We start from the raw sequence: 27,906 nt of genomic DNA on the forward strand, positions 1-27,906 counted from the left end.
GGGAAGAGGAGTTCCTCTGGGCTCATCACTGAGCCCTGTAACTTTTCACCATAGGTGTTGCACCCATGGCTCAAGTAGTAAGGTCCTGTGGTTTCATGTCATCTCGTATGCAGATGAGACACAATCATCTCCGTGGGCACAAACCTGGACTCACAAATTCCTACAGCACAATGGTGAGAAGCCTGAAATGGTGCTGTTTGGCAGGGCCCATGACTACTGGCCGAATGTTTGGTGACCACCTGAATTAGGCACCCCTCCTCAACCCAAAAAGGTGTTAAAAAACCTAGGCATCTTAATGCAAGAACAGATGAAATCTACTTGCGTCACCGGTTTTGGGGTAATACGCATGTTGAGAAGAGTATTTTCAATGGCTGCCTCCGCACAAAAAAGACCCTCACACAGGCGCTCGTGGTTAGCAGCCTAGATTATGGAAATGTCCTAGTGGCAGCGGCTACAGACTAGTTCCTGTCTAGACTACAAGTACTGCAAAACGGATCACACAAGAATTGAAAATAGATATCCAAAAAATTGAGGTACAATTAAAGACTTACATAAAACCGGCTGAACTGAAAAAAAGACTGGACGAGTTAAACCAACAGATGTCGGAATTTGAAGCCACACTAAAGCAAAGTAAATTCAAGAAACTTGGAAAGGATAAAGATCGCTTTACCCCAGAAACTGCATACCCGTACACAAAGGATGACTACGTCCCCGGCAACACAAACAGTGACTGTGATAGCGACGGCTCAGACACTGGATCATCAGGGTCTAGTATAAACAGCAACCCCAGATACAATGGCACACAGAGAACAAGAGGCCAACAACGTCCAAGACAAAGAGGATGGAGGGGTTACCAACCGCAACCCTTTCACTCTCAATATGGGGGACCAACACTTTTTCCACCTTTTAACTATGGCCCTCCACCACCAGGCCACATGTACCAACAATGGGGGAATGAGTTCGACAATGGATTCTAACAAAATAAGTCTTTTTTAGCTTCACGCCCAGGACCACGCCGAGGCCGGAACAGAAAAGGCAACACGGTGGCGTGGCAAGACCGGTCCAAACAGACCCACGTATGAACACCAGGAGCATGACGGGGGCCCTACCAGAGAACCCATCCACCAGCCGGAGAGGGACCTAGTAATAAATATCACTTCACTGGAACTAACGGATACCCAAAAAGATGTCCTAAACAAAGGACTGGGCTTCGTCCCCACCAATAAACTGGACCTATTCAAATTACACACGGAAATACAATAATTCCTCTGAAAGATAAAATTACAGGTATTCTTTGAAGGAAAAGAGAAACCCACGGAAACTGACATGGGTTTGAAACCAAAATCAACCTTCGTCCCACCAGATAACATGCTGCCCATTGAGATCCTTGCCTATGAGAAGGCTGTGATGATGGAGCTCAAGACATTGGATAGACAGAATCATCAAGTCTTCCACAATACTAACCGCCATGAACACGAATATTCGTGAATTGGCCAACAATCATGACATAACTATCAAGCCAGCTGACAAAGGGGGAGCGATTAGTAATCCAAACCACAGAAGCATACCGAAAAGAATGCCACAGGTTGCTATCGGACCAACGCAATTATACCATCCTACCCCAAGATCTAACAGAATCAATCAGGATCACCATCAGAGGTATGGTAGAAGAGGCACTTGCACACAATTGGTTATCGAAAAAGGAGGCAGAATTTCTAGTCCAGAAAACACCTAGGACCCCCTACTTTTACTGCATCCGAAAGTTCACAAAAACCTGGAAAACCCGCCAGGCAGGCCAATCGTCTCAGGGATAGGCTCAATCCTGGAGCCCCTGTCAAAGTTTTCGGATGCTTTTCTACGCCCCTTAGTACAGGGAACCAACACCTATCTCAAGGACCCCAAATCTATCCTACAACTTTTGCAAAACCTGCTTTACAATCCGGACAACCAATTATTGCTCAGTCTAGACGTTGAAAGTCTATACACGAGCCTACCTCACGATGAGATTATAGCGATCATTGAGGAGGTACTGTACAGCGCCCACTGGAAATACCAGACACCCAGAGGTGTGGTGATGGAATGCATTACGCTGGCATTAACCAAGAAAATTTGAGGGGGCCCTCTACCTCCAACGCCATGGCACTAGTACGGGCAGTACTTTCGCGCCGAGCCTGGCGGGTTTGTACGTACACCATCTGGAAAGTACCAAAATCCTACACAGCAACAACCCATGCAGACATCACATAAACACGTGGAGGAGGTACATCGACGATGTGCTTGTAATATGGGAGGGTAATCAAGAATCTGTGTCTGAGTTTATGGAATGGCTGAATCAACAGAACCGCTTCCTAAAATTCACCCACACAGTTTCGAAAGAGAAACTGGTGTTCCTTGACCTCAACATTTACCCGAAGGATGGTAGACTGCATACCAATACCCATTTCAAACCGACGGCGAGGAACTGCCTCCTCCGTTTTGACAGTTTCCATCTGCGACATTTACGAACTAACCTACCGTATGGACAATTTCTACGGTTGAAACGGAACTGTACGGAAATCCAGGACTACAGGGCACAAGCAAAGGACCTAAAAGACAAATTACAAAAAAGACAGTACCCTGAGAGGATCATCAACAACGCCATGAAGAGGGCGAGAAACAATCACCGGGAAGCCTTACTGGAAGACAAAATCCAGACTGACCGGGCAGCCACCAGGCCAATCTGTGTGACTACCTATAGTTCCCAAACCAATGAAGTGTCGAAACTCCTAAATAAACATTGGCGCATCCTAACAAGTGGGAGTCTAGACATTGAGAAACCACTATTTGCTCACAAACGAGGCAGGAATCTCAAGGACATGCTGGTGCACACACGCCCGAAACAACAATAAACACAACCCCCTCAACATGGTCTGGTAGGCCACTACCCATGTGGTAATTGTGCAAGTTGCCACCTCACTCAGAAGAGTAAACATCTGACCTTTGCAAACGGTACCAGATGGGAACAACGGAAACTTAACGAATTGCAACAGCAGGAACGTAATCTATATGATCACCTGCCCCTGTAATTTGGAGTATATTGGCATGACCAAAAGACCAGTAAAATTATGGATTGGGGAACACAAGAGCAATGTACGGTGTAAAAAGATCACAACGAAAATGGCCACGCATTTCTTGGAAAATCATCACTGTGTCAACGACATCAAGTGGACAGTGGTGGAACAACTACCATCTGAGCAAGGACTCTTCGAGAAGGAACAAAGATGGGTTTTCAGACTTTGGACCAGTACCGTTGGCCTCAATGACAATATTCCCTGGGGTCAGTTAACCTAGACTAATCTCCTTTTTGATCCAAATGGGAGGCACAATACAAAGTATAGTAAACATTTTGTCAAGCGTGTCCCATAATGCATGCGCTGTTCGGCAATACTACCTTCAAAAGCCTTAATCATGAAAATAACACGACCGCTTTAAACACGCATGCGCCTAAAACACTGAAAGTATCACGCCCGTATGCGCATGCACAAACCGAAAGCACGTACTCGACGAGTCGCGAGCAGAACCGACAAATACCCTTATATAAGCATAAGGAAACATCTATTAATGATTCGCGCCATTTACACAACCTCTGGCAGAGGTATAAAAACCCGACCTTTATCACCGGAGCCACGAAGGGATCGATCGGGAGGAATTTCCTCGCTGAAATCGTGAGTAATACATGGGGTAAAAAGTGCAGTTAGTATCTACACGACATGGATGTAAGGACTATGAATATCTGAATATCTTTCTTTCCCATACAGGTGCTAAGTAGCACACCAGATCAGTTCGTAGGACTCATGAAGCCTGTTTCACCCTTTTAAACAGTATGTTGATAAAAACTTAAGAGCATGAAACTTACAGGAGCACGTTACTGTTCAACCATAAGTGGTGTTTTACTCTTAAATCTTACTAAAAACACCACAAACTACAATACGAAAGTGTGTTTCATGTTTTGTCAGTGTGTCTGGTTTGTCTTTTTCCTTTTATCCCACTATAGGCACAATTGGCACCTATAGTAATAGTCGTAATCACGATTGTATCACCTGTAACCACTGGCCATTTTGCCTATGGATGTAGAAAAGTAGACCACCAGAAAAAATTCTTTATCTTTTCTTTTACAGGTTGATTAATAAACAACGTTGTTTTGCTAGGTACATTGTCTGACCCTGCACTATATTTTCTCACTTTTATTAGGAAAATCCTGAATACGAGTTAGAGAAACGTGAGTAAGGTGGGGATTTGTGTACCCCGTCCTGAAGGTGTTTTACACCGAAACATGTCGACACACACAAAAAGGAGGTAACGCACTTTGACTGCGGCACAACCTCCCACTTCTTATTTTAATAGCACCAGCCCGGGGGCTTATTAAATAATTTTGTCAGCCCACGAGCCAGGTACTTTTTAATTTTCACTCAGTTTTAATAACCCCACCACACACTCACATAATCAACCCCCTCACGTACACCACACATAGTCCATCAAGTGCTCCCACGCACCCGTATGTCGCAGCACGCGTACCCCGTAGAGGGGTACGATGACCCCGATGATGAAGCATGACACCAAGGGGCCTGTTGGTGTGTGAGGGGACCTAAAAACCAGTAGGGTGCTCCCCACTGCGGAGACCACACCTACAACACGAGGAGTGGATTCTATTTGTTTATTTACATTAGTTTAGGGAGAACAAATCCATTTCGGTCTAATTTCTCTCTCTCCCCTTTTTTTTATTGACTGTAGACTACAAGTAGGACAGGGGAGAGGAGTTGGCCTAATGGCTAGGGCGGTCGACCTCGAATCTGGGGAACGGGGTTCGAGTCTCGGCAATGACGCTGAACATCCTGTGATTCTGGGCAAATCACTTAATCACCCCGTGCCGAACATAAATAGGTGTGTCCTAATGTAACCCCACTGGTGCTATGTAAAGCCCTCTGATACCCGAAACCGGGTCAAGTTTGTGCTATATAAAACACCGTCAAAAGAAGAAAAAGTTCAGAACACCGCAGCCCATCTTGTTCTCAAACCTCCACCTCGCACCTCTTCTGAACCTAACCTTAAATCATTGCACTGGCTTCCTATTAGGAAGTGAGCGATCTTCAAGCTCCTTTGCCTGGTACATAGATCTCTTTCAGGTAAAAGGCTGGCATATCTGTCAAACAAGATCTCGATCTATCAGCCCACCAGAAATCTGAGATCCAAGGATCAATTCTTGCTGTTCCCACGCCGTATCTGTACAGTCAGACATGGTTGTCGATCCTTCTCATTCTTGGTCCCTTTTCATTGGAACAGGCTTCCGCTTCATATTCGTGTCTGTTCTGATTTTGTCTGTTTTAAAAAAGCTACTTAAAACCTGGCTTTTCTGATCGGATCTCCTCCTTTCCTCTCTATTTGGAACTGCGATTTTTTTTGTTTTGTTTAAAATCTATGTAATTTCCAGCTATTTTTGATTGTATCTCCTAGTTTTCCTTTATTTTCTGGAACTGCGCTTCAGCGCTGAGATACCCCTGCGGGGGTGATTAGCTACGCTATATTAAGTTCTGGCAACTCTTTATTCTAACAGGGATTCCTCCAGTATTCCCTCTTGGAGTGCATCACATTTTCCTATGATGCACCTCGTATGCTGATACCGCAGGATTTAGCTTCCTGCCAGCTCGTATTCTGGCCAGTGATGACTTTGTTGATTAGCCCCTCGTCTACTCTACTGTCAACAATAGGTTTCTTACCATTCACTACCTCATTGACATTACTCCTTTCAACAATCTAGTCAGTGGCTGACTACTGATAAAAAAAACTGGCATCTTCCAAGACTCAAAAGAGGTACTCATCTACTCTATTGCAAGAGCACATAAAGCCCATCCCGTGCTGCAGTAATGTGTTGCCAAACCCTCTGCAATACCTTTTTTTTAGTCTGAAGACATTGACAAAGCTGGACCAGCATATAGTCATACGCAGCTCAATGTAAAACATCTGGACCCGGATGACGATTGTTATTTTAATTGTAATTGCATTTATATAGCACTTACTACCCCTGACGAGGCATTGAAATGCTTTTAGGCAAGTAGTACGCTACTCTGGAACCCAAAAAGATTAGTGGCAATTTAGTATCGTGAAATATGAAATTAATTTGAGCGGTGAACATGTTGGTCTATTTTGATTGAAAAGGATGGTGGAGGGATAGAAGAGGGGAGGGTTTGCATTTATATAGTGCTTGCTACGCCTAATTATGTGTTGAAGTGCTTTTGTGCTGGTAGCACACTACTCCGGGCCCCAAACAGGATTAGTAGGGAATTAGTATAGAGAAATACAAAATCAATTTGAGCAGTGGACATGTTAGTCGATTATTTGGATTGAAAAGAAATAGTGGAGGGGTAAAAAAGGGAAGGGTCCAGAAAAATTTGTTTTTGAATAGTAAGAGATATGATGATGCAAGGAGGGGTAAAGGAGGGAAGAGTCTAGAAAGGGTTATTTTGGGGATTATAATAGTAGAATGAGGTTTAGGATGAGTGAGAGTGGAGGTAGAGGATATATTGAGATGTATACGGTGAGATATAGGGTAGTGCATTGGAGATGCTGAATTAGAAGCAAAGTGATATAAAGCTACATAAGTATGTGGGAGGTATATATGTAAAAGGAAGGTTATATGTGTAGATTTAAGTTATATTTAATAAACTCACTTTCAAGTGTTGCTAATAATCTAAGTGAACTTTTTTGTAGTTTTTGTAGTAATTCAATAGTGAGACCATTGTAGATAAAGTTATAAGATTTACTTATTTATGCAGTCACATATACATGTTAAACGTAGAATAGAAGTAATATGTACATTTGTTAAGCAGAACTAACGAATATCTATATATTTAAAACATACATGTTTATTCAAATCAATACATATATGTAGGTACACATCCCTAGTCCAAATAAAATGCTTATATACAGAGGGATATGCTGTATATTTTTTTTGAGTATGGTGGATATGTGGGGAAGAGCTAACTCTTGAGTAGTCTTCGGAGGATATGGTTGTTATCCGTGGATCTTATGTTTGGGGGTAAAGAGTTCCATAGTTTTGCTGCTTGAACAGAGAAGGATGTGCCACCTATGGACGCCTATTTCAACATACCAATACACCCAGCACATCGCTGATATCTTAGGTTTGTGATAATTGGCAAACATTACCAATTCAAGGACCTTCCTTTCTGGGAGTCTGTAAGAAAGTGCCCTCCTTTTGCATGGTTGCACCCACTTTTTGCTAAACTGCTGATCAACTTTGACTGAGTGTGCTCTGGGTTCCTGCCAAACAGGTACGCAGGGCCTATGTTCTTTTCATCAGCTGCATTAAAAACAAAACCCTATTGGCACTCTTTGGCCACAGGTCAGTCTCTTGTAAATGGTACCACAGGTACCAAGGGGACTGTGACCAGAGAAGGCCTTTAAGGGCTGCAGGACTTTGTGTGCCTCCTTAGAGGCCCTGTACCTTTACACACACACATACTGCCATTGCAGGCAGCCTGTTCTGGTGCAGAGAAAAGTGAAGAGTGGACATGGCACACATCCCTGTGTCCCATGCCTACAACCCATTGCCCTGACATAGGTTTACCACCCCTCTAGCAGGGTGCACTATACCAGTGGAGAGGGTACAGGTGCCTCAGCCCTTACCCCTACAGTGTCTAAGCCAAATCTTAGACATTGTAAGATCAGTAATGCCATTAGGAGTATATGGTGTGGGAAGTTTGTAATTACGAACTCCACAGCATCATAATGAAAACTGGGAAGTTTGGTATCAAACTTCTCAGCACATTAAACCAGACAGATGCCAGTGTGGGATTTAATGGAAAATGTACTCAGATGACATCTTAGAGATGCCCCTGAAAAACGACGTTAACACCAGTGTCCAGGTTGAGTGGCTGATCACCAGTTGCCATCACCAGACATGTTTCTTGTCCCCTGGGTCTAGAGCCTGCTGCTCTCGGGGGTCTGAAACAATGCAGATCCTTGAACGAGGGGCCAAGCCTCCTCCCAAACAGGATGGACATGATCCACGAAGGGGAAGCTTCAAAGAGCTACCCCAGGCCTTTGCTCCTTCCAGCAACTGGCCCCCACTGGTTCCGAACCCCACTTTGGGAGGGAAAATCGGCTGGAAAACCTTTGCCAACCTCACCCCTCAGGTGGGGGAGGCGAGGTGAAGCACAACTCAGTTCCCGCCATCTTGAAGATGGGGTGATCTAGCCAACCAGAGTGAGACATATGCCTCCCCTCCCCCTGGAGGGTGGCATAATAGGGAGTGTATCCACCCCAAAGAAGGGACCCATTGGTCCCAACCTTTACCTACCTGTAATGGCCCTAAATCTAGTATATAGGGGCAACCCTGAACCTTGCCTACTGAGACCAGAACAGACCAGAAGAAAAGAAGGACCGAAGTTGCCGTGCTAGAACTAAGAAGAGGACGATGCCCACTGACTTGGCCCCAGCCCTACCAGCCTGTCCGCACCTCAAACCTGCTCCAATGAAATCCTGATGTATCCTGCAGCCTCAAGAACCCGAAGGGCCTGCTCTGCCTTCCAAACCAAAGACTTTCTCCCGTGAGCACCGGATTTGCTCTCCAACAGACTCAGCCAAAGCAGTCAGTCTGCACCTGAGGCCCATGGCCTGAAAGGTCCAACATCACGAGGGGTCTCCCTGGCGATTCTGACCTAAGAATTGGTGATCTCTGACCTGCCTTGACACTCCGAATGATGCCTGCATTCTCTTTCTGGAGGACGACCGGAGCTGGTAAGAAAACCTGACACCTGAAGACCTCCCTGCACCCGTCGTCCCCATGGCCTTGGTTGGCCCAACCGATGGTGTCCCAGCATCCCCAGGCATCTCAACTTACCACTCCAACCGGTGGTTACCTCCTGAAGATCTTCTTGCCCGAGCCTGCAGTCTTTGTTGCAACCAGAGAATCCTCATTAAAAACAGTGCACCCAATGCCAAAACAGCACCCTGCATCCAGCTCCCCCTGTGCCGCGGCAGGTGTACTTTGGGTTTTAACTCTGATCCACCTTCGCCCTGTGCCTAACTCCAGGAGCTTTGCTCCCACAACCTTGTGGCCTGCTTGTGAGCAGGCACCAACTGGAGACCCCCTATCACCGATTGTATAAAATTGGGCCTCAGCACTCTGCATCCGGCCGCCCTAGTGCCGCTGAGGGTGCTTTGAGAGTGCATCCTTGACCCTGGGGGAACCCAGGTTCTCCAGAATACCAACTCCCATTACCAAGTACTTACCTGTTAACCGATAACCATATTTTCTTGATAGGAATACATTGATTGTTTTTCCTTGAAGTGTGGAGTTGGTTTAGTATGGGAACTTGAAAAACAGAAAATAACAAAAAATTGCTTAAATAACCTTTACTCTAGGAAATGTCCCATTGTGATATCTAGGCATATCACACTGAGTAGAAAAAGTAATCTGTAAAGTAATCAAAAGCAATCTCACAGTAATTTCCACTGTATTGAAAAGATTTACAAACCAGTAACTAAGACATTTTCATGCAGCTTGCTTGTGTTAAATCTGACTTGAAAAGATTTTGCAAAGCATTTATTTCATTTAGCTGCACCAGGCTTGTCTTGGTTCTAAGAAATAAAATAACTAATATTTGTATACAAATCAAATTGGTTTGAGTTCAGTCTTTGAGTGTGTGACATCATTTGCTGCCTGAGTGTGTTTAATAAATACTAAACACTACCCTCTGATAAAGCCTTACTGCTCGCCCACACTACAAATACAGAGTAAGGTGCTATCTGCTTTTACCTCTGTCTACCTTTCGGGTTTCACTGGACTCTGTGCACACTATACCCCATTTTGGTATAGTATATACAGAGCTTAATGCATATTGAGTATTCACCAAGTGCTGCACACTTATGCTTCCTGCACGCATTGCAATATCAGGACGATTAACCTGTCAAAGCCACCACTTGCCAACAGTGTCAACACCACACTCCGGTCACTATAGATCTTCATCACTTGGTGTTCACCATCAGTTCACCAAGTTCCACCTCCAACCCCTTTAAATCCAGCCTTACCTAGGAGCTATCTTAAACACAGAAATAGGCCTAGCTATTCCAATTCTGCTAGGGTACAGCCTTTCAAGTGTTACCCCCCTTGTTCCAACTACACAAACGCTTATGGTTAGGACAGTTATGCTCCTTCTAGGCATGATGACCTCCTGCATTGCCATTAGTACCTCACACAAGACTGCACATGTCTGTTGCAGGAATGTTTGACTCAACAGTGATCTCAGACAGAGGGTCACAGGGACGATCTAGTGTTGACCATCCTCTGCACTCCTCACACTGCAGTGGTGGAACACCAGCAACCTATTAAAGATGCTTCCTTTCTTCAACCCTGTTCCATACATCATAGTCATAACTGATCTTCCAGTGCAGGGCATTTGGGAGACAAAATATCTGTGTCTCCACATCAACTCCTAGAGCTGCTAGCTATTCACCTAGCATTGAAAGCGTTCCTCTCTCACCTGATCGGCAAAGTTGCCTAAGTCCGCACAGACAATAAGGCAGCCATTAAAAATGGTCTTGAGTCACTAAGTTTATTAAGACATGTATTTTGAATCTCCAAAATGTTGGTTGACTTTTTAGCAGAATAAGCCAACGGGTGTTTCATGACACGTTGCTTCATCGGAGCCATTTTTAACGATGACTAATACAATTTCTTTGCAAATGCAAGGCATTGTTACTTGTTCCCCGGATCTTGGCTTTCCTACTACATTTGGATGAGTGAACCAAAAGACTGGATTCAGTCTTCAAAGACATAATATCCAATGAGCATGTCTTGGGTTCCAAGCCACTTATCACACACTTCTACAAGCTCTAAGCCGCACACACACTTCTACAAGCTCTAAGCCAAACTCTAAATTTTGTAAAGATAACTAAAGACAGAAAATGAATGTCTAAGATTTCACTACTTAGTCACATTTGGAGACCAGGATTTAAAACCATTCCCCTTGGTTCTATAGTTTCTAAAATGCTCACTAGAGTACGGATGTGCATGTACTTCTGATGGCGAGATGCAAAGAAGGCTGTCCTCAGGGGTATGACACTGTTGGCGGCCAAGCCCATATTTAATGCAGTGTTTTCTTATCAGCATATTTTGTTAAATTGGTAAAGGTGTGGGTAGATGTAAAAAAAAAAAAAAAAATTCTAGACCCTTCCCTCTTCTGTTTATCCACTATCCTTTTCTGTCCAAATAACAGACTAACATGTCCACCGCTCAAATTAATTTCATGTTTCACTATACTAATTCACCACTAATTCTTTATGGGTTTCAGAGGAGTATGCTAATGGCTGAAAAAGTGCTTCGACCCCCTCATCAGTGGTAGTAAGCATTCTATGAATGCAATCACAATTCAATATATAATTTGAGTTGATTCCATATGCACAAGTAGTTATAATAAAACCGTAAATAAGGACCAGTAAAAGGAAAATAAGAAAAGGGTTTAAGGAACCAAAATTATACAAATGAAGCAACCAATATAACACTAATTATATAGTTCTTCTTTTTTCAGATAAATTGTATTAGTCATTGTTAAAAATGACCCTGATGAAGCGATTTGTCATGGAACACGTGTTGGCTTAATCTGCTAACAAATAAAACAAACTTTTGGAGATTCTGAATAGATGTATGAGAAAACAATTTGTTGGGTCAGACCACTTCCAGTTAACTGTACTGCCTCTCAGACTTTCATTGTCCCTTTGTGTTTTTACAATTTACCTATAACTATGTCTTGGTGTTTGGCTTCTAAAGATTGGCCTCACTGTAGCTAGTTAAGACCACCTAGAAACAATGGTGACATCACTATACACCCTGGAGTTTTACATCAACCAGTCCAAGTCCCATTGCCGGCTATTGCAGAGAATACCATGCCCATTCTGGACTTTGTTGGCCTGAAGACGTTCCAGTCACTCTAGAGAGTCTGGGACATTCAGGCTGTGAGCCTGATGTTATATGCAAGATCTTCTGTTCTGGCCTTGATGGTTCTGAGGCTGCCTGGGCTCTGCTTTGTGTATCCTGCGTGTGCCCTATGCCCATCTGCATATCCTAACTATAGTGAAATCTGTGGATGCATTATGCCCCAGCTTTAAGAATGCCTTTTGGATAAAATGATTGTCCGGCTCGGTACCTTATGTGGTGGACGATTGAGCTCAATCAATTCTTTGCATTCTTCAGCGCTTGAAGTAATTGTGTCCTCTGGCTGAATAGGTTACCTGGGCCGGTTGACGAACCGATTCTCTGATCTCCAATTGAGCACCCCCACAGTATAAATCTTCTGAAGCTGAGTTATCCGGCTGACTGAAGGCCTTTCTGCCTTCCATCAAGGGCAGTAAAGTCCAAACAACATGATTTCTGTGTGGTTCTGCAACAAGCAGCGCAGAATGGCTGTAGCAACTCTCACATCTCAATGCCTGTGATTGTGTATTGTTAGGATGTTTATTTTCATAGATTGTCTAGGTTGTAGAATCTTTAGTTATAAGAGCTTCATGTTATGACTGACATTTTGGAATTTAACATATTGCGGTCTCCTGAGGCTCACCCTCTGCCTGCGTGCATCTGAGTGGTCCGGTCTACTTACATTTTTCCTTAAATGCTTATAAGAGCTTCTCGTGCTTAAAGTCCTCTTTTCTGATCTCTATAGTGAGTGCTCCACCACAGGACAGATTACCTCAACAGGAGCCATGTTGCTAATCACAAGTGGTGTTTATGCGTAGGTTCGTGTAGTCTAGCCAGCCCAAACGGAGTTCTGGCCTGCACATTCCACAAGATTAAACCTGACTACTTCATTGTCTAAGGATAGGGGCATTGTTTGGAGCAACCTGCCCTGAATATTTCCTTTTGATCCTAAGAATGCTTTTGACTGTGGAATGTCCATGTTGGAAAAGATAGATATAGCCTGAATTTTTATTTCTTGGGTTATTTTACATTCTACTATAAATGTTAATGGGCTGCTGTCAGCACATCTAGACTTGCAGAGGCACACAGAGGCACTCTCTCCTCACTGCTTCACACCCTTGTTATGGATCCTCTGGCTGGCTGGATCACAAAGGATAACAAGTTGAAATATTTGGACGTAAAACAGAATGCATTTAAATGCCAGTTGCTAATCCGGTACGTGGCTAATCCATATTACTACATCGACAGGACAATGCATATTATTTGGAGCTTTGGACAATAATTGGATTCTGGATTAATTGGGTGAAGTAACATATGGATTAGACACCACCTTATCTTGATTGCCTGACTAGTATCTTGAGAAGGTTTTGAATACCTAGGAATTTATATCCCCAAAGATATTGGCAAATGCATTTGTTTTTCTTTAGCACAGCATTTAGATTCGTACCCCTTAGTACAGTGTGGGATTGTGGTGCAAATCTTTTTTTTTTTTTTTTGTAGTTTTCTTAATGGGCATTGTTAAAGGATGACGTAACACACTTGTCTCACCGATGCTGGATGCGTTTACGCAAAAATGTAAAAAAAATTATCACCAGTCTCCTAGATCTCATCTAAAAACGCTACTTTCTGGTTCCCAGGAGAGTGCTATTTCCCCCTCAGTTGATTTTCATACATTATGGAATGGGGTTACTCCTAGATTCATTTATAATGCCAAATGAGGCATTTAAGATTTGGGAATAGTACTCTGGGTCGAACATCTGGGCATCCTTCCTGGCAGTGCTTTAATGTATGGATATTCTGCGTCTATTTTAGGGAGGCAAAAGGAGGTCCTGGGGCAAATACTGTATGGTCTACCGCAGCCAGGTAAGTATGTGCATGGAAGACCAGCGCAAGAAGGCAGAGGTCACTTTAGATTCACAAGTGTGGGATAGTGAACTAAGCAGACACCTAAAGCATCTGAATGGATTCCACAGATGGGACCTCATCAGATTATCACAAATCGGAGATGCCTGAAGAAATAAAACTATTAAGTGATTTGAAACCTTGAGAATGGAACTTTATCTTGTTTACACTTAACAGTTCGATACCTGAGGCTAGACAGGCTCCTGTGAAATACGCAAAGCGCTACAAAATATTTAGAATATCTCCCTTTATAGTGCTATGAAACAATTATAACAGTTTGGGCACCCTGAGTATAAACATGAACAGATGAAATATTGACCTATGTCCAGTAGCCTCTGTGGATCTTATTGTTGCCATGCATCACATAGCAGGTTTGTGAGACAATCAGATACTGCCTCCCTATGTGATGCTTGGTGCAATAGTCTGTCTGATGAAAACATTGTATATGCTACTGAGGAAGTTCTAGGACATTTACTAGGATTTGTGGTTATGGAGCAGCTAGCATGTTATGCATTTGTCATGTGGAATTCTGGTTCAGTCTCTCACGTGACATTTTACACATTTACTCTTCTAATAGGTGCCTTATAGCTTTTGCATTACCTATTGTAAATTCAGTCTCTTGCACTTACCTCCATGTAATAGTGCCCAAGGCTGACATTGTATTGCTTGCTGTAATAACTACTGCAGAGTTGACACTATGTTCTTATAAAACATTTAACATTTTTTTAAAGATAGCTGGGCCTTATTCTATATGGAAACAAACAGCTGTGCTTGTGTCCAAATAGAGCATTCAAGGTGCAGCATGCCTGTTAAATTAAACTCTTGAATGTATGCTTTCTTGTGCAGGAGACGCTTGTTCATAAGTACAGCATTTTGCTCATTCATTGCTTGCGCTACTTTGGCAAGGAAACCTCCAGGCATTAGAAAGTTGAAGTGAGGGACTTGAGTAATGTATATGTCATGTAACAGATGTACGTCTTGACACACAAATGAATGTGGCCTTCTCTCCTAAATTGACACAGCTGCAACATGTGGCAACGCCAAGGACCACCAACTGCAATTCAAACCTAAAACACCTGTTTCATAGAACAGTAGTATGTTGTGCTGCAGTCTGCATTGACATGAGCCACATAAACTTTCCTAACAGGCTGGGCACTGGCTTGAGAAGCACATTTTTTTCTTCTTCCACTTGGTGCAAATAGCAGTATTAGTTTAACACAAGCTTTGAAGCTCAAATTGTAATTCACACCATGTAACAATTGTCAAAGATGTGTTCAGTTTTCCATTTTCATGAATGTTTTCACATGGCAACAGTGATGATCTTATCATGCAGACAATACAGCTGTATTTCACCTCCGCTTTACGCTGTTTGAAAGGTAATAACAAAAAGACCAAATGGAACGTCCTAACTTAACAAGTAGGGCCCCCTCCACTGATGATACTGCCAGTGAACTTGTGTGTTTATTGCTGCTCTCCAGTAGCAGAAGACTGCCAGCTATATTCTGGAGGTCGGGCCAGATCCCTAATTTTTCAGTAACTTTCTTCCCATTCGGACGGGCTTATATAGCAAGTATGCATGTTCCAAGGATACATTCATTGTTCCCATTGGTCGCCTCTTAGGAGTTGTTTGACTTCATCGCAGAAATCTGAAACTGGGCATTTACATATCATTTAATACTACGATGCATCTACAATGCATCATGTTTACGTCACTTCCTTTCTTTCTGCATCAACGGTTGCAGATCTGTTATGTTATCACAATTTTTATAGCGCACTAATACCTTTGGGTGTCTAGGCGCTTACGGACCGCATACTATACATGTTTGGGGACATTTAGCACCAATCTAGCTGCAGCATTCTGTGCCGACTGCAGTCTTCTGAGTTGATTAGACTGTAAATTCATATGTAAGGCATTACAGTAGTCTAGTTTAGACAAAACCAGGGAAGTTGAAAGTGTTTCTAGTGCTTATCAGAACAAATGGAAGCATTTTTCGCATTGTTCCGATTGTGAGAAATGCAGAAGACACCACCCTAGAGACTTGTGATTTAAAATCCAGCTTCTCATCTATTATGACCCCCCAGATTTTTAGCTTTCACTACCGGAGTTGGAGGGGGGGGCCCAGAATACTTGGCCACCAGACTGGTGACCAAAGAGGGGCCAGTCTTTCAAAAAGAACCACCTCAGTTTTATTCGAATTGAGCTTCAAACAGTGCTTGCTTATCCAAGTACTCAAGGACCTCATGCACTCGTGCAGTTTGTTGGCGTGATCGACATCCTTATCAATGGTTGAAATAACCAATTGAGTATTGTCTGCGTACGAGGTAGGAATTAGATCAAAACTTCTGATCAGGAGTGCTAGTTCAGATACATAAATATTTAAAAAGTGTACGGCTCAAAGAGGAGCCCTGTGGCACCCCACAAGGCAGCTTAAAAGGTGTGGATGTAAAATCGCCCAGTTGCACTATCTGGGACCTGTCTGCTAAAAAAGATGTTAAAATCGACATGGCCTTCCCTCCAAACCCAATAGCTTTCAGCCGTTCTATCAGTAAGTTGTGGTCCACTGTGTCAAATGTCTCGGACAGGTCAAGAAGGATCAGAGCTGCTGATACCCCACCGTCAAGTGCGGCACGAATCTCCTCTGTGGTCTTCATTAAGGATGTTTCGGTACTATGGCATGCACGGAAGCCAAATTGCCTATGGTTTAAGGTATTATCTAGAATGTATGTGGAAAGTTCCGTTTTAACAATTTTCTCAATTATTTTAGCAGGCAGCGGTAATCTTGCAATAGGCTTATAGTTAGCCGGATCCTTTGCATGGAGATTGTTTTTTTTAGTAGAGGTTATATTCATGCCTGTTTCCACATTGTAGGGAAGGTACCTGGTGAGAGCATTTGTTTAAAAATGCCAGATAGCTGAGGACTAATGATGTGACTAATGTTATGTTTTAGTCTAGGAGGGCAAGGGTCATCTGGTGAGCCAGACTTGGTTTTTAGGAGAAAGGTGGTGACCTGCTCAGGGGAGGTAGAGGTAAAGTTTACAAAGGGTGTTATGGCTTTAACTCCCTGATCTATGTCCGCATTGTGAGGGATATGTGAGGCAAATTGGTCGTAGATCTGATCTACCGTCGTTTTGAACGTCTGGGCCAATAGATTGCAGAAATCTTGAGTACAGTTAACATTTCTTTCCTTTTTATCAGTGTGGTTATTTATGACTATAAAGAGTTCCTTACTAGAATTTCCTGCCCTCTATTTTCTGCATATAAAAATGACTCTTCTCTGTAATTATTTTTTTCATATAGTCAGCTAGCATGCGCTTATATTATTTATCGGCTGCATCATAGTTTTTTCGCCATGATCTTTCTGGTCTCCTGCAGGCTAGTTTGTCTAGTCTTAGGGCTTCGGAGAACCAAGGGGCCGATGGAGTATTTGTTTACCTCGGTCCTAGGGGCTAGTTTGGTAAAGTTAGATTCTAGCCAGGATGTGTAACCTCTCGCTGAACCTTCAGCTTCCAGCTCAGGGACAGGGGTACTTTGGATTAGCTGGGTTTCTAGAGCACCAGATTCAACATTATTCCATGCTCTCCTAGCAAGTTTATTACTAGCTGTGTTAGTGGTTGTAGAAAGAGGCATAGCCCAATGAAATAGAACAGCATAGTGATCGGTCCATGTAAGGGGTTAGGATAGAGGTAATCGATAAGGCTGGGTTATTTGTAAACACGTGTCAAACAACAGAAGTGTCGACAGAAAAGGAAAGAGTTGAGCACAGTTTTTTGAGAAAAATGAAATCAACCTAAAAGTTCACAGTGGAGGTCAATTAGGGATTTTTTCTAGAAGCCCTCACTCACCACCTTGGGTGGTGACATTCTTCATCATCGGGCCCACCAGGAGAAGCTGAATGCTTCCCTGGTGTGCTACAACGCCAGGTTACTGCGGAGCTCGTTTTTCGTGACAATGGTGTGAAAAATATAAGTGAATTAAAAATGCCGACGAGCTGTACCATACAAATACCTTTATTCTGTGGTCAGCCAGGCATTAGTTAAAATATGTGTCGAGAAATTTACCAACTAATGTGTTAGGTATTTCCACTTAGAGTGGGGTCGACATGTTTCTGCCCATTTATGTGTACATTTTACTGGGCTTTCATCAGGACTGTGTAGTAGTGTACCTCGGTGGTGTAGGCGCGCTAAGGCCCACCCTATTGTCTTTGCTGACCCAAATATGGCATCACAATGATACAGCAACTACGCTGCTCGAAGTAGACTAGCGCCCACAAGGCCACAACAGCCTTTTGGATCTAACCCAATGCACCTTCCTTTTGGCAGGCCAGAATTTGAAATGGCCTTTTGGGATGTTGAAACTGATTATGGGGTGTTTCACCCCACTGATATTGCCCAGCCTTTCCTTGAAGAGAACTGATATGAAGAGTTTGGTGATACCAGCAGGCTGGACACCTCCTCAGACTCTAGTTTGGTCTCCCCACCTGGCCCAGCCACTGAGGGGAGTGCAACCTTTGATGCTGAGTGCTGCACTCAACAAATGCGGATTGATTGATGATGTTGGGTATCAGTAAAGATGAAGCTTAATTGTACTTTTTATGCATATACTAGAATATCTACCAGTTTTAATTACACTCCAGTCCTTATTCTGTCGCGTAATTGAATTTCTGACTTTGATATTTACTCTACTCTTTATTAATTTGTTTTAGACTCCAGAGAGAAGTTTTTTGGATGCAGCAGAATTTCATTCAAGGAAAAAGGTTGGTCAGTAATTGGACCGGATGTGCTGGACTTTCCAGTGTGCTTTGTTCACGGTTATCTGTTGCCTTATTTGCAGTACTTGATGGATTTTCCATTTTGTGAAGGCTTTTATGATCGAGGAATATGTTCTGTGTGTAACGTAATTGCATGCAGCTAAATCTGCTCATAATTATGGTAATGTGAAATGCTTGTATTTGGTAAATGCTGCCCAGTACCTCTCTAGGAATGACTGGTATTGTGCCTGTCTGAAGCTTCCTGTCACAACACCAAGCACCTCTGTCCCTTGAACACCTTCCTCGGTGCACTGTTTTTACACCCATTGAAGGCTACACCAGATTCGGCCGATCTCCTCGACTTTACACAAAGCTACATTTCCTAAAAAATGACAGGATGTGAACTTAAAGGCTGCTATTAACTGATGTTAATCTGCCCCTAAATCAACATGTTCATCTACAACCTATTGCAAAAGGCAGAAAGCACTTGTATGACATCTTCATTTTGGCTGTGCTTATTCCTGCTGAATCCTCTAAATAGGATTGTCAGCCTTTAAAACTTCTGGACTACTTGGAGTTTACAGCAAGCTGTTGCTTCCAATCACCGGTCGAAAAATTAACAAACTTTTTCAGTTTAGTCACAAATACAACACAAAGCACAGTACAGCAGTATGAGTGTTTGGGTATGGATGTTCTTGATAGTGAAAGCCAGTACACAAGCTGGTTGACTATATAAAGGTTTAGTTAGGGTCGCAGTAGTCTCACTCAACTCATGGATGGCAGTCTTTCTGTATTGTATTGTCATTTAGTCTTTAGGAACAAATAAACTCCTAAGACTTGCAACCAGAAGAAAGAGCCCCACCCCCTAGTTTCAGTGAGAAACCCAAGTAGCAAAATGTTTACTCTGCATGGAAAATCCAAAAAATTTAAAAACAGAGGTGAGAAATTTTCTAGACCTTTAAACATCTTTTTCATCCCTTGGATTTTTAATCATAACTGTAAATCCGCTGCTTCCCCTTCACTGCTAAATGGAACTGCTTAAATCAGTCACCTAGCAGAGGTCTTCCCAGACACAAAATCTATGTCTAACTCCATCCTTAAACCTTTTTGCACAACCCTGACTTCACACTGTCCCTGGGCCTAATATTAACCCTTACTTGACTCTATTTATTCTTTACTTAACATAATGCCTGCCTCCTCTCGAACATTAAAGATCTTACCACAGACCCTCGCCTGCCAATACTTTCGTTGGACCACTTTGCAGTGCCTTATTTTATGCCTAATCACTCCATCTTCTTTGTTGGCAGCCAGACCCTAAGTCATGTCTAGAAACTGGTCAAAACGAGACTTATTTGTCAATACTAGATTATTGAACACATCACCGAATCTGGTGAGGAATGTTGATTTAAACCAACCCACAGTTGATGACTGCATTCAAGATTCTCTGGATGCTATCCTGCCAACCAAACTCAAAGCCTCATCCAGGCTCCATCTGCTGGCCTCATGGTTCAACTAGGCCCTACGCAAAGATAAAAAAAGAATGTAAGGGACTGGAAAGGTCCTGGAGGAAGTTGTATAATGAAAATAAAAACCTCAAATATAAAAGGGCTCTAAAGCACTATCCCATCCACTGCAGAAATGACTGAGCCTCATTCGACTCTGATAAAATCTCTATGGCCCAAAATTGCTCCAAAACACTTTTTAAAGTGGCCAAAGAATTCTCTGACCAAAGTAATATAGCTCCACCCCCTTTCTGGTCACAATCACAATGCGAGGAGCTTGCCCGTTTCTTCGTCCATAAGGTGAGGGACATTCAACACTCCTTGACAGTGTGAACAGGCAAATCTCATACAAAGACACCAGAAAGGGCCTAGGCTTAACATACAAACCCTTTATACTAATGGAATTCTCACAGCCAGCAGATCAGCTGATCATTAGGTAGGGCAAATAAAGGCCGATAGTGGTTCCCCCTGATGAACACTCTTGTCAATGGGAAACCTATTATATTGTTCACCTTTCACTCTTACATGTGCAGACTGGTTCATGTGTAGCAAATTAACCAGATTGAGAGAGTATTTTTCCACCATCCATCTCAGCCCTTCCTTTATGTATTCCCATTGCAATTCCTATGGCTGGTTGCATAGCCTTGGATCTCCGGCAGGCCTTTGATTCCCTAACCTGGTCGTTTGTTTCCGACCTTGGAGAGGTTTGGACTCCCGGCCTCCCTCCTGGCATGGATCAGATTACTTTATACGGCTCCCTCGGCGAGGGCGCGCACAGGGCGACATATCTCAGATAAATATGAAATCCACCGTTGTATTAGACATGGATGTCCCTTGTCCCCATTGTTATTTGTGCTCGCCCTAGAACCTTTGGCCATAGCCCTAAGAACTGAGATGGGGCATAGAGGAATACCGAGCTGCGGCACTCGGCACCTACTGTCGATTTACGCGGACAACATTTTAGTATTCCTCCGAAACCTGGAGGCAGATCATGCCCATATATAGGAAATATTTGAAAGATTCTCTGCGGTCTCAGGCCGAACTATAAACCCAGAGAAGTCAAATGGTTTCTATTTTCGGGATACCCGGACCCAGGTGACATATTGTTTGGTGCCCACACGATCCCGATAGCTCCTGATACTTTTAAATATCTGGGGATCCAGGTTTACAGGCAGCAGGAAGATCAGATAGAGGGGAACATTAAGAGAGCTATAACAGGACTTAGGGCCTCTGTGGGGTTCTGGACGACGTTACCACTGTCGGTTATGGGCAGAATCGCACTCTCCAAAATGGTAATTGTTGGAAAGTGGGTTATTGGTAGGGGCAAATGTAGGTCTGCCACTGGCAATAAGGCCACTAACACATGATAGGACTCAGCATAGGTCTTTGAAAAGTATTCCTTTGCTCCACCCTTGGTAACGTCGCTGCGAGCAGACAGGCTTAACTTCAAAGACTGGTATGTAAAGCATTTAAAAACACCATTTCAGTAAATAATTAAGACACCACACAAAATAAAAATCCAACACCAATTTATAAAAATAGGTCATATTTTTATCTTTTAAATGACACCAAAACGAAATTAATCCACTGTAGGGAACCAGAGATATGAATTTGTAAAGATGTCACTTTCTAGTGCTTAGAAACCAACAGTGCCCCTTTAAGTCATTTAGTTTTCTCTGTCAGGGACACACCTTGCACCCACTGGGGTGAACCACTCAAGAACTCCATGCACCAGAGTCCCGAGGGGTGATCCGGAGGAGGGGCTAGCGGTGTGCGGTCCATTGCGATTGTTTCTACTAGCAATTCGGACAATAACAATGAGATGGAAATTGCATAGACCGCCTGGGACACATCTTTGGCAAACGGAAGTACTGAAGTGGGGGAGGGCGGAAGGGACGACACTTCAGAGCGAAGAAACACGCGGCCTCCGGAAATTCCCTATATCCCAGGAATTGGAGGCTATGCTCATTACAATGGAGGAGGAGGATCAAGCACAAACAGGGGACAATGGGCATGTGGATTAGAAAAGGAAGGACACGTTCAGTATAACGAACAACAAACCGCCCCAGCCTTATTCACACCGACATTCATCATAAGTTTCTACACCCCACGAGACAGCATACAGTAGCGCCTTAGATAACCGGAGGGACCCGGTTCTCAATGTTTCCTTTAGATGAATAACATTATTGGACGGCCAGGAGACGACTAGTTCAAGTAAGGGAGACGGTGGGGGGAGGCGGGTGGGCGCGGGGGATGTTTGTTTAATGATACGGTATTTCCTTAAGTTGAAGATACTGAGGAACAATGCGACAAGGATTTGTGTAACATTTTGCTGTAATTTTGACTCACTGTTGAGAGCTAAGGATGTATGCACAGGGGTGAAAATATAAAACCCGGCTGTTGCATTGATGGCTTTATTGTAATGTTCACTTGAATATAATGCAGCTGAGAATAAAGTTCTTTAAAAAAAAAAAGTGTCCGCTAGTGCCAGGACAACCTTCTGAGTAATCAAATGCTTAGTAAAAACCCTAATTCGGGTTTGTGTTGGTTGAGCAGACACACACTTTATTGAGGAACACATTCTGCCAAATGAGTGCTTAAATTCCTTTTGTTGTTTTAACTGAGATTAACTGGATCCTCCCCTGGTGCGGCAATTTGCACATTCAACAATCATGGGTATTTCTCTGTTTCTAGTCAGGGAAAAATGGGACACGTGACGTTTTGTGCCGAAAACGGGGAACATCACTTACAACGCATTTTTTACAACGCACTACCATTACATCGCAACCATTACAACGCATACCATTACAACGCATTGCGCTGGGGGGCGCTCTAGGATAGGGAATATATTTAATTTACTATCCAACACCTTCCCTGCTATCCAGGGGACTGGAGTTGGAATAGTAAATTAAATAATTCACTATCCAGCGCCTAAAAGCATTATGCGTTGTAATGGACTGCGTGGTAAAAACCGCGTTGTAAAGGCATGCGATGTAAAGGCATGCGATGTAGTGACACCAATCCGCCGAAAACATATAGACCTACAACATCATTGCACAGCCTTTAAAAGGGCCCCAGCTCTAATCTTGTTTTTTTTTTTTGTCTTTTTCAGATTGATTCTCACTACCCTCCAGTGCAGAAGCTGTTGACTCCAAAATCGATTTCTGTATCTAGCAACCGGTCATTGTACATTAAGCCCTCTTTGCCAGCTTCTCAGGCAAGCAAGATCAGTCGAAGAACAGAGAGTGACAGAGTAAGTGCTCTATTAACTAGAACTATTTAAACGTTTTCTGAGTCTGGATTGTCTCCAGGAGGGCTGGTCTTAAATCCTGGATGAGATTTAGTGTGGGATCCCTCAAAAAACCTCACCTAAGAATAGACTGCATTGTGTATGAGAGACTTCACAAGTCAGGCTTCAGGTGTTGACTTGAATGGGATCCCATGTGCATATATTTGTCAAGTTGGAGACAGGGAGTTGGGTGGGGGTAGCTCTCGATGCTGTCTGCTGCAGGCAATCCCATATCCTACCAGAATGCTTTTCAGGCTTCCCTAGATGTCTGGGGCAGTACATAAACAGCTGCAATTCACCATCTCTGGAAAATGTTAGAATTTATTTTACGTGTTCTACCCAAGAAGAGTTTCTTTTAGAGAAGATTGTGTTTGAAGCATGTGGGCTGCTGAATTCATATCTTAGCATAGATCGCCGCCTAGTGTTGGGTCAGGGTGTTTGCACCGTGTTGTCTTGGAAGTATCACGAGATAGGTGACTCCTCTCCTGGACTACAGTGCGCCTTGGCATCTTCATCTTAAGATTGTTTTTTTCCCCCAATGGGTTCGGATGCACTTCGACAGCTCCAACTTCGGGACCGAAGTTTTACAACTTTCCAAGGCCAAAACTTTCTACATTCAACGGTATTGTTTTCGCTCGGTATCCCTCGACTCAACAAGACTTTCCACTTCGCTCCGGTAGTCGACGCGGGCCATTTGGCCTTTTCGACACCACGTGGGCCTCCTGCTGATGGAAAGGACCCCGTTTAAAAGATGCCCATAGTGTGCATCTAAGTTTGCATATAGTGATACGCATAAAGTATGCAACAGGTGCCTATCTCCAGAGCACAACTAAGAAAACTGTCCAGCTTGTGCTCTGTTCTGGTCGAAGAAAACTATCCGGAACCGAAGAGCTGCTCAACAAGAGTTGCAGTGCCAGGCACCAGACCCGGAGAGCATTTTCGACGACGAACATTACCTCCTAGAAGCGGCGGACTCCGACCTTGAAATAGTCACCTTAGAGGACCAGTCGGACTCGATGACCAGATCACACTGAGCAAACTGTGAGTACAAAAGCCCCTACCTCGCCTCCACCTCCACAAAACGCTCCGGTCAAAGCATTGCCCAAAAGCCTTAGCCGCGACCGAAACACCGCTTCAGAAGCCCCGCCTTCCGGCTCGGCTCTGAAGACCACAGGTAAGCCTTCTGGTACCCCGGGACGGAGCAAAACACTTTCCAAAGTGCCCTTAGCACAACTCTAAAAAGTCGTCAAGCACAAGAAGGCTGTTGACTCAAAAATGGCCGCAGAGCCGAGAACGAGCGTCGACACCAGCAGAGTTGTCGATCCGAAAGGCTGTCGATCCGAAAGGCTGTCGATCCGAAAGGCTGTCGATCCGAAAGGCTGTCGATCCGAAAGGCTGTCGATCCGAAAGGCTGTCGATCCGAAAGGCTGTCGATCCGAAAGGCTGTCGATCCGAAAGGCTGTCGATCCGAAAGGCTGTCGATCCGAAAGGCTGTCGATCCGAAAGGCTGTCGATCCGAAAGGCTGTCGATCCGAAAGGCTGTCGATCCGAAAGGCTGTCGATCCGAAAGGCTGTCGATCCGAAAGGCTGTCGATCCGAAAGGCTGTCGATCCGAAAGGCTGTCGATCCGAAAAAGGCTGTTCCTCATACAAAGGACGTCCAGCCCACAAAGACGCTCGATTCAAACAAAACCGTCGACCCGAAAAAGGCTCCAAGGGTCCCAGAATCTGAAACTCGCCATAAAAAGGCGACCGATCAAAAATCTTCTGCGCCAAATCCACGGACAGTGGAAGAACTTTTTCATCCAGATCCAGTGTACCCAGAACAACAAAGACTGCATATAGACCCTGATACAGGACATATATCAGTTTACAATAAAAACAAGAGAAGACTGGACACTGAAGCACATTCTCCTGTTCCTCCTAAAAGAAAGGACTTTGGCACATCCCCTTCAAGACCTTTCACACCTCCTCCTTTCAAAGGCATGCCTTATGTTCCATATTTTCCCACACCTGTAGATTATGTTGAGGAAGAGGACATGGGTGAAGATCCTCAGGATGACTTTATACAAACTGATGATCAAGGAAATAAAGATGACACATGGACTGACCATAATGATCCTGATGACACATATTATATACAACCCATAACAGATCCCTCTCCATACCCCACAAAGCCATCCCCTACTGACGACACTGTCGTTTTTAACCAGCTAGTGGACAGGGCAGCTCAGTATCATGGCTTACACATGCACACTGAACCTATAGAGGTGGATTTTCTATTCAACACCTTCCCAACATCAGAGAAGAGTGTATGTGTACTCCCTATGCTAAAAGGAGTACTAAAGCACGCACCAGACATCTTTAAAGACCCAGCCAAGGCGCGAGTCCTCAATCCAAGGATTGAAAAAATATATATAAACCGGCCCCTACAGACCTCTTATATTAAATAACAGCTACCACTAGACTCCCTAGTTGTATCTAACGCCAGGAAAAGAGCAAATTCTCAAACAGGGGATGCTCCCCCTCCTGACAAGGAGTCAACATTTTTAGAAGCCTCAGGGAAAAGGGTGGCCTCTCAGGCAGCAAATACCTAGAGAATTGCCAATACCCAAGCTCTCCTAGAACGCTATGACAGAGCACACTACGACCAACTGGAAGGATTATTACAACACCTACCAGAACCCTATAAGGCAAAAGCAAACGACTTAATACAGGAAGGGAAATTCATCACTAACGCATCCATAAAATGCACCTTTGATGTAGCTGATACAGCCGCTAGGTCTGTCAACACTAGTGTGTTACTACGCCGGCATGTCTGGCTCCGCATTTCTGGATTTAAAAATGAAGTGCAATCTACCATACTCAATCAACCCATAAATCAGGATTTCTTATTTGACCCTGCGGTTGATACCATCTTAGGAAAGATGAAAAAAGATACTGACACCGCTAAGTCCATGTGCGCACTTCAATTCCAACAGTCTAGGAGCTCCTTTTGTCACTCCTCCTTTCGAGGCTCAGGCAGAGGCAACACATCCCAAACCTCATCGTCATTCAGAAGCACTACACAGGGCACCTTTAATAAAGGCTCCAATAGAGGAGGTTATAGAGGGAACAATAACAAAGGCAGAGGACGTGGCAATAATGACACCCGAGCCTCCTCCGCCACCAAACAGTGACTTTTTCACACCCCCTCCAGACCACTTACTGCCAAGCGGAGGCAGAATATCATCAATTCATACCAGTCTGGAACGCTATCACTACAGACAAGTGGGTGGGACAAATTATCCAGTATGGTTACTGCCTGAAACTCACTTCTACTCCACCCAACATACCGCCCAAACGCCGTTCAATGTCCAAAGAACACATCACACTGTTACAACAGGAGGTGCTATCCATGCTAGAAAAGGGCGCCATAGAGCCAGTCCCATTACAACATCAAGGGACTGGGGTATACTCTCTATACTTCCTCATTCCCAAAAAAGATGTTTCCCTCAGACCAATATTAGACCTCAGACCTCTCAACCAATACATACTGTCGGATCATTTCCATATGATCACTTAACAGCAGGTACTCCCACTACTCCAGCAAGGCGACTTCCTCGCCACACTAGACCTCAAGGATACGTACTTTCACATCCCTATACATCCAGCTCACAGGAGATACCTCAGGTTCACAATAGAGGGTCAGCACTACCTATTCAAAGTTCTCCCCTTCGGGGTAACTACAGCACCAAGGGTTTTTACAAAATGCCTAGCAGTAGTAGCAGCACACCTCAGAAAGCAACACATCCATGTGTTCCCTTACCTCAACGATTTGCTTATAAAAGCCAACTCACAAGTACAGTGTGCCAGCCATACCTCACAAACAATCCATCTACTGCACAGTCTAGGATTTTCCATAAATTACCCAAACTTGCGTCTGCAACCCTCCCACATAAAGCAATATCTGGGAGCAACAATGGACACCTCAGTATCAAAGGCATATCCAAATCCAGCCAGGATAGCCAACATACAATCTCTCATTCAAATTTTTCAGCCACAACACTCCCTTCCAGCTCAAGTGTTCATGCAGCTTATAGGCATGATGGCCTCCTGCATATTAATCGTCCCTCATACTCTGCTTCAGATGCACCCCTTACAGGAATGCCTAGCACGCCAGTGGAACCAAGCTCAAGGACAACTAAAAGACCTAGTGTTGGTAGACAGTCCCACTTACCACTCTCTGCAGTGGTGGAACCCACAAAACCTTTCCAAGGGGCGACTGTTCCAAGAGCCAGATCCACAGGTAGTATTAACAGCCAACGCATCACTGACAAGCCGGGGAGCCCATCTCTTTCAATATACAGTCCAAGGTCGCTGGACAGTCAAACAAAAGACACTACATATAAATCACTTAGTTGCTAGCAGTTTTTCTAGCAATGAATGCCTTTCAGAAATACGTACGCAACAAGGCTGTGTTAATCCAGACTGACAACATGACAGCCATGTACTACAT

At 43.8% G+C, this 27,906-nt stretch overlaps 1 protein-coding gene across 3 annotated transcripts in view; it reads left to right on the plus strand.

The window, feature by feature from the left end:
• NUP153 (nucleoporin 153) overlaps positions 1 to 27,906 on the plus strand; it is a 442,622-nt gene that overhangs the window by 261,262 nt on the left and 153,454 nt on the right. For all 3 annotated transcript variants that reach the window (XM_086965112.1, XM_086965111.1, XM_086965113.1), the window contains exons 8-9: positions 18,574 to 18,624; positions 23,233 to 23,373. In XM_086965112.1, the coding sequence (XP_086821238.1) occupies positions 18,574 to 18,624; positions 23,233 to 23,373 (192 nt within the window). The remainder of the gene's footprint in view (positions 1 to 18,573; positions 18,625 to 23,232; positions 23,374 to 27,906) is intronic.

The sequence above is a fragment of the Lissotriton vulgaris genome, chromosome 4_1, assembly GCF_964263255.1.
Source record: "Lissotriton vulgaris chromosome 4_1, aLisVul1.2, whole genome shotgun sequence".
NCBI classification, from domain to species: domain Eukaryota; kingdom Metazoa; phylum Chordata; class Amphibia; order Caudata; family Salamandridae; genus Lissotriton; species Lissotriton vulgaris.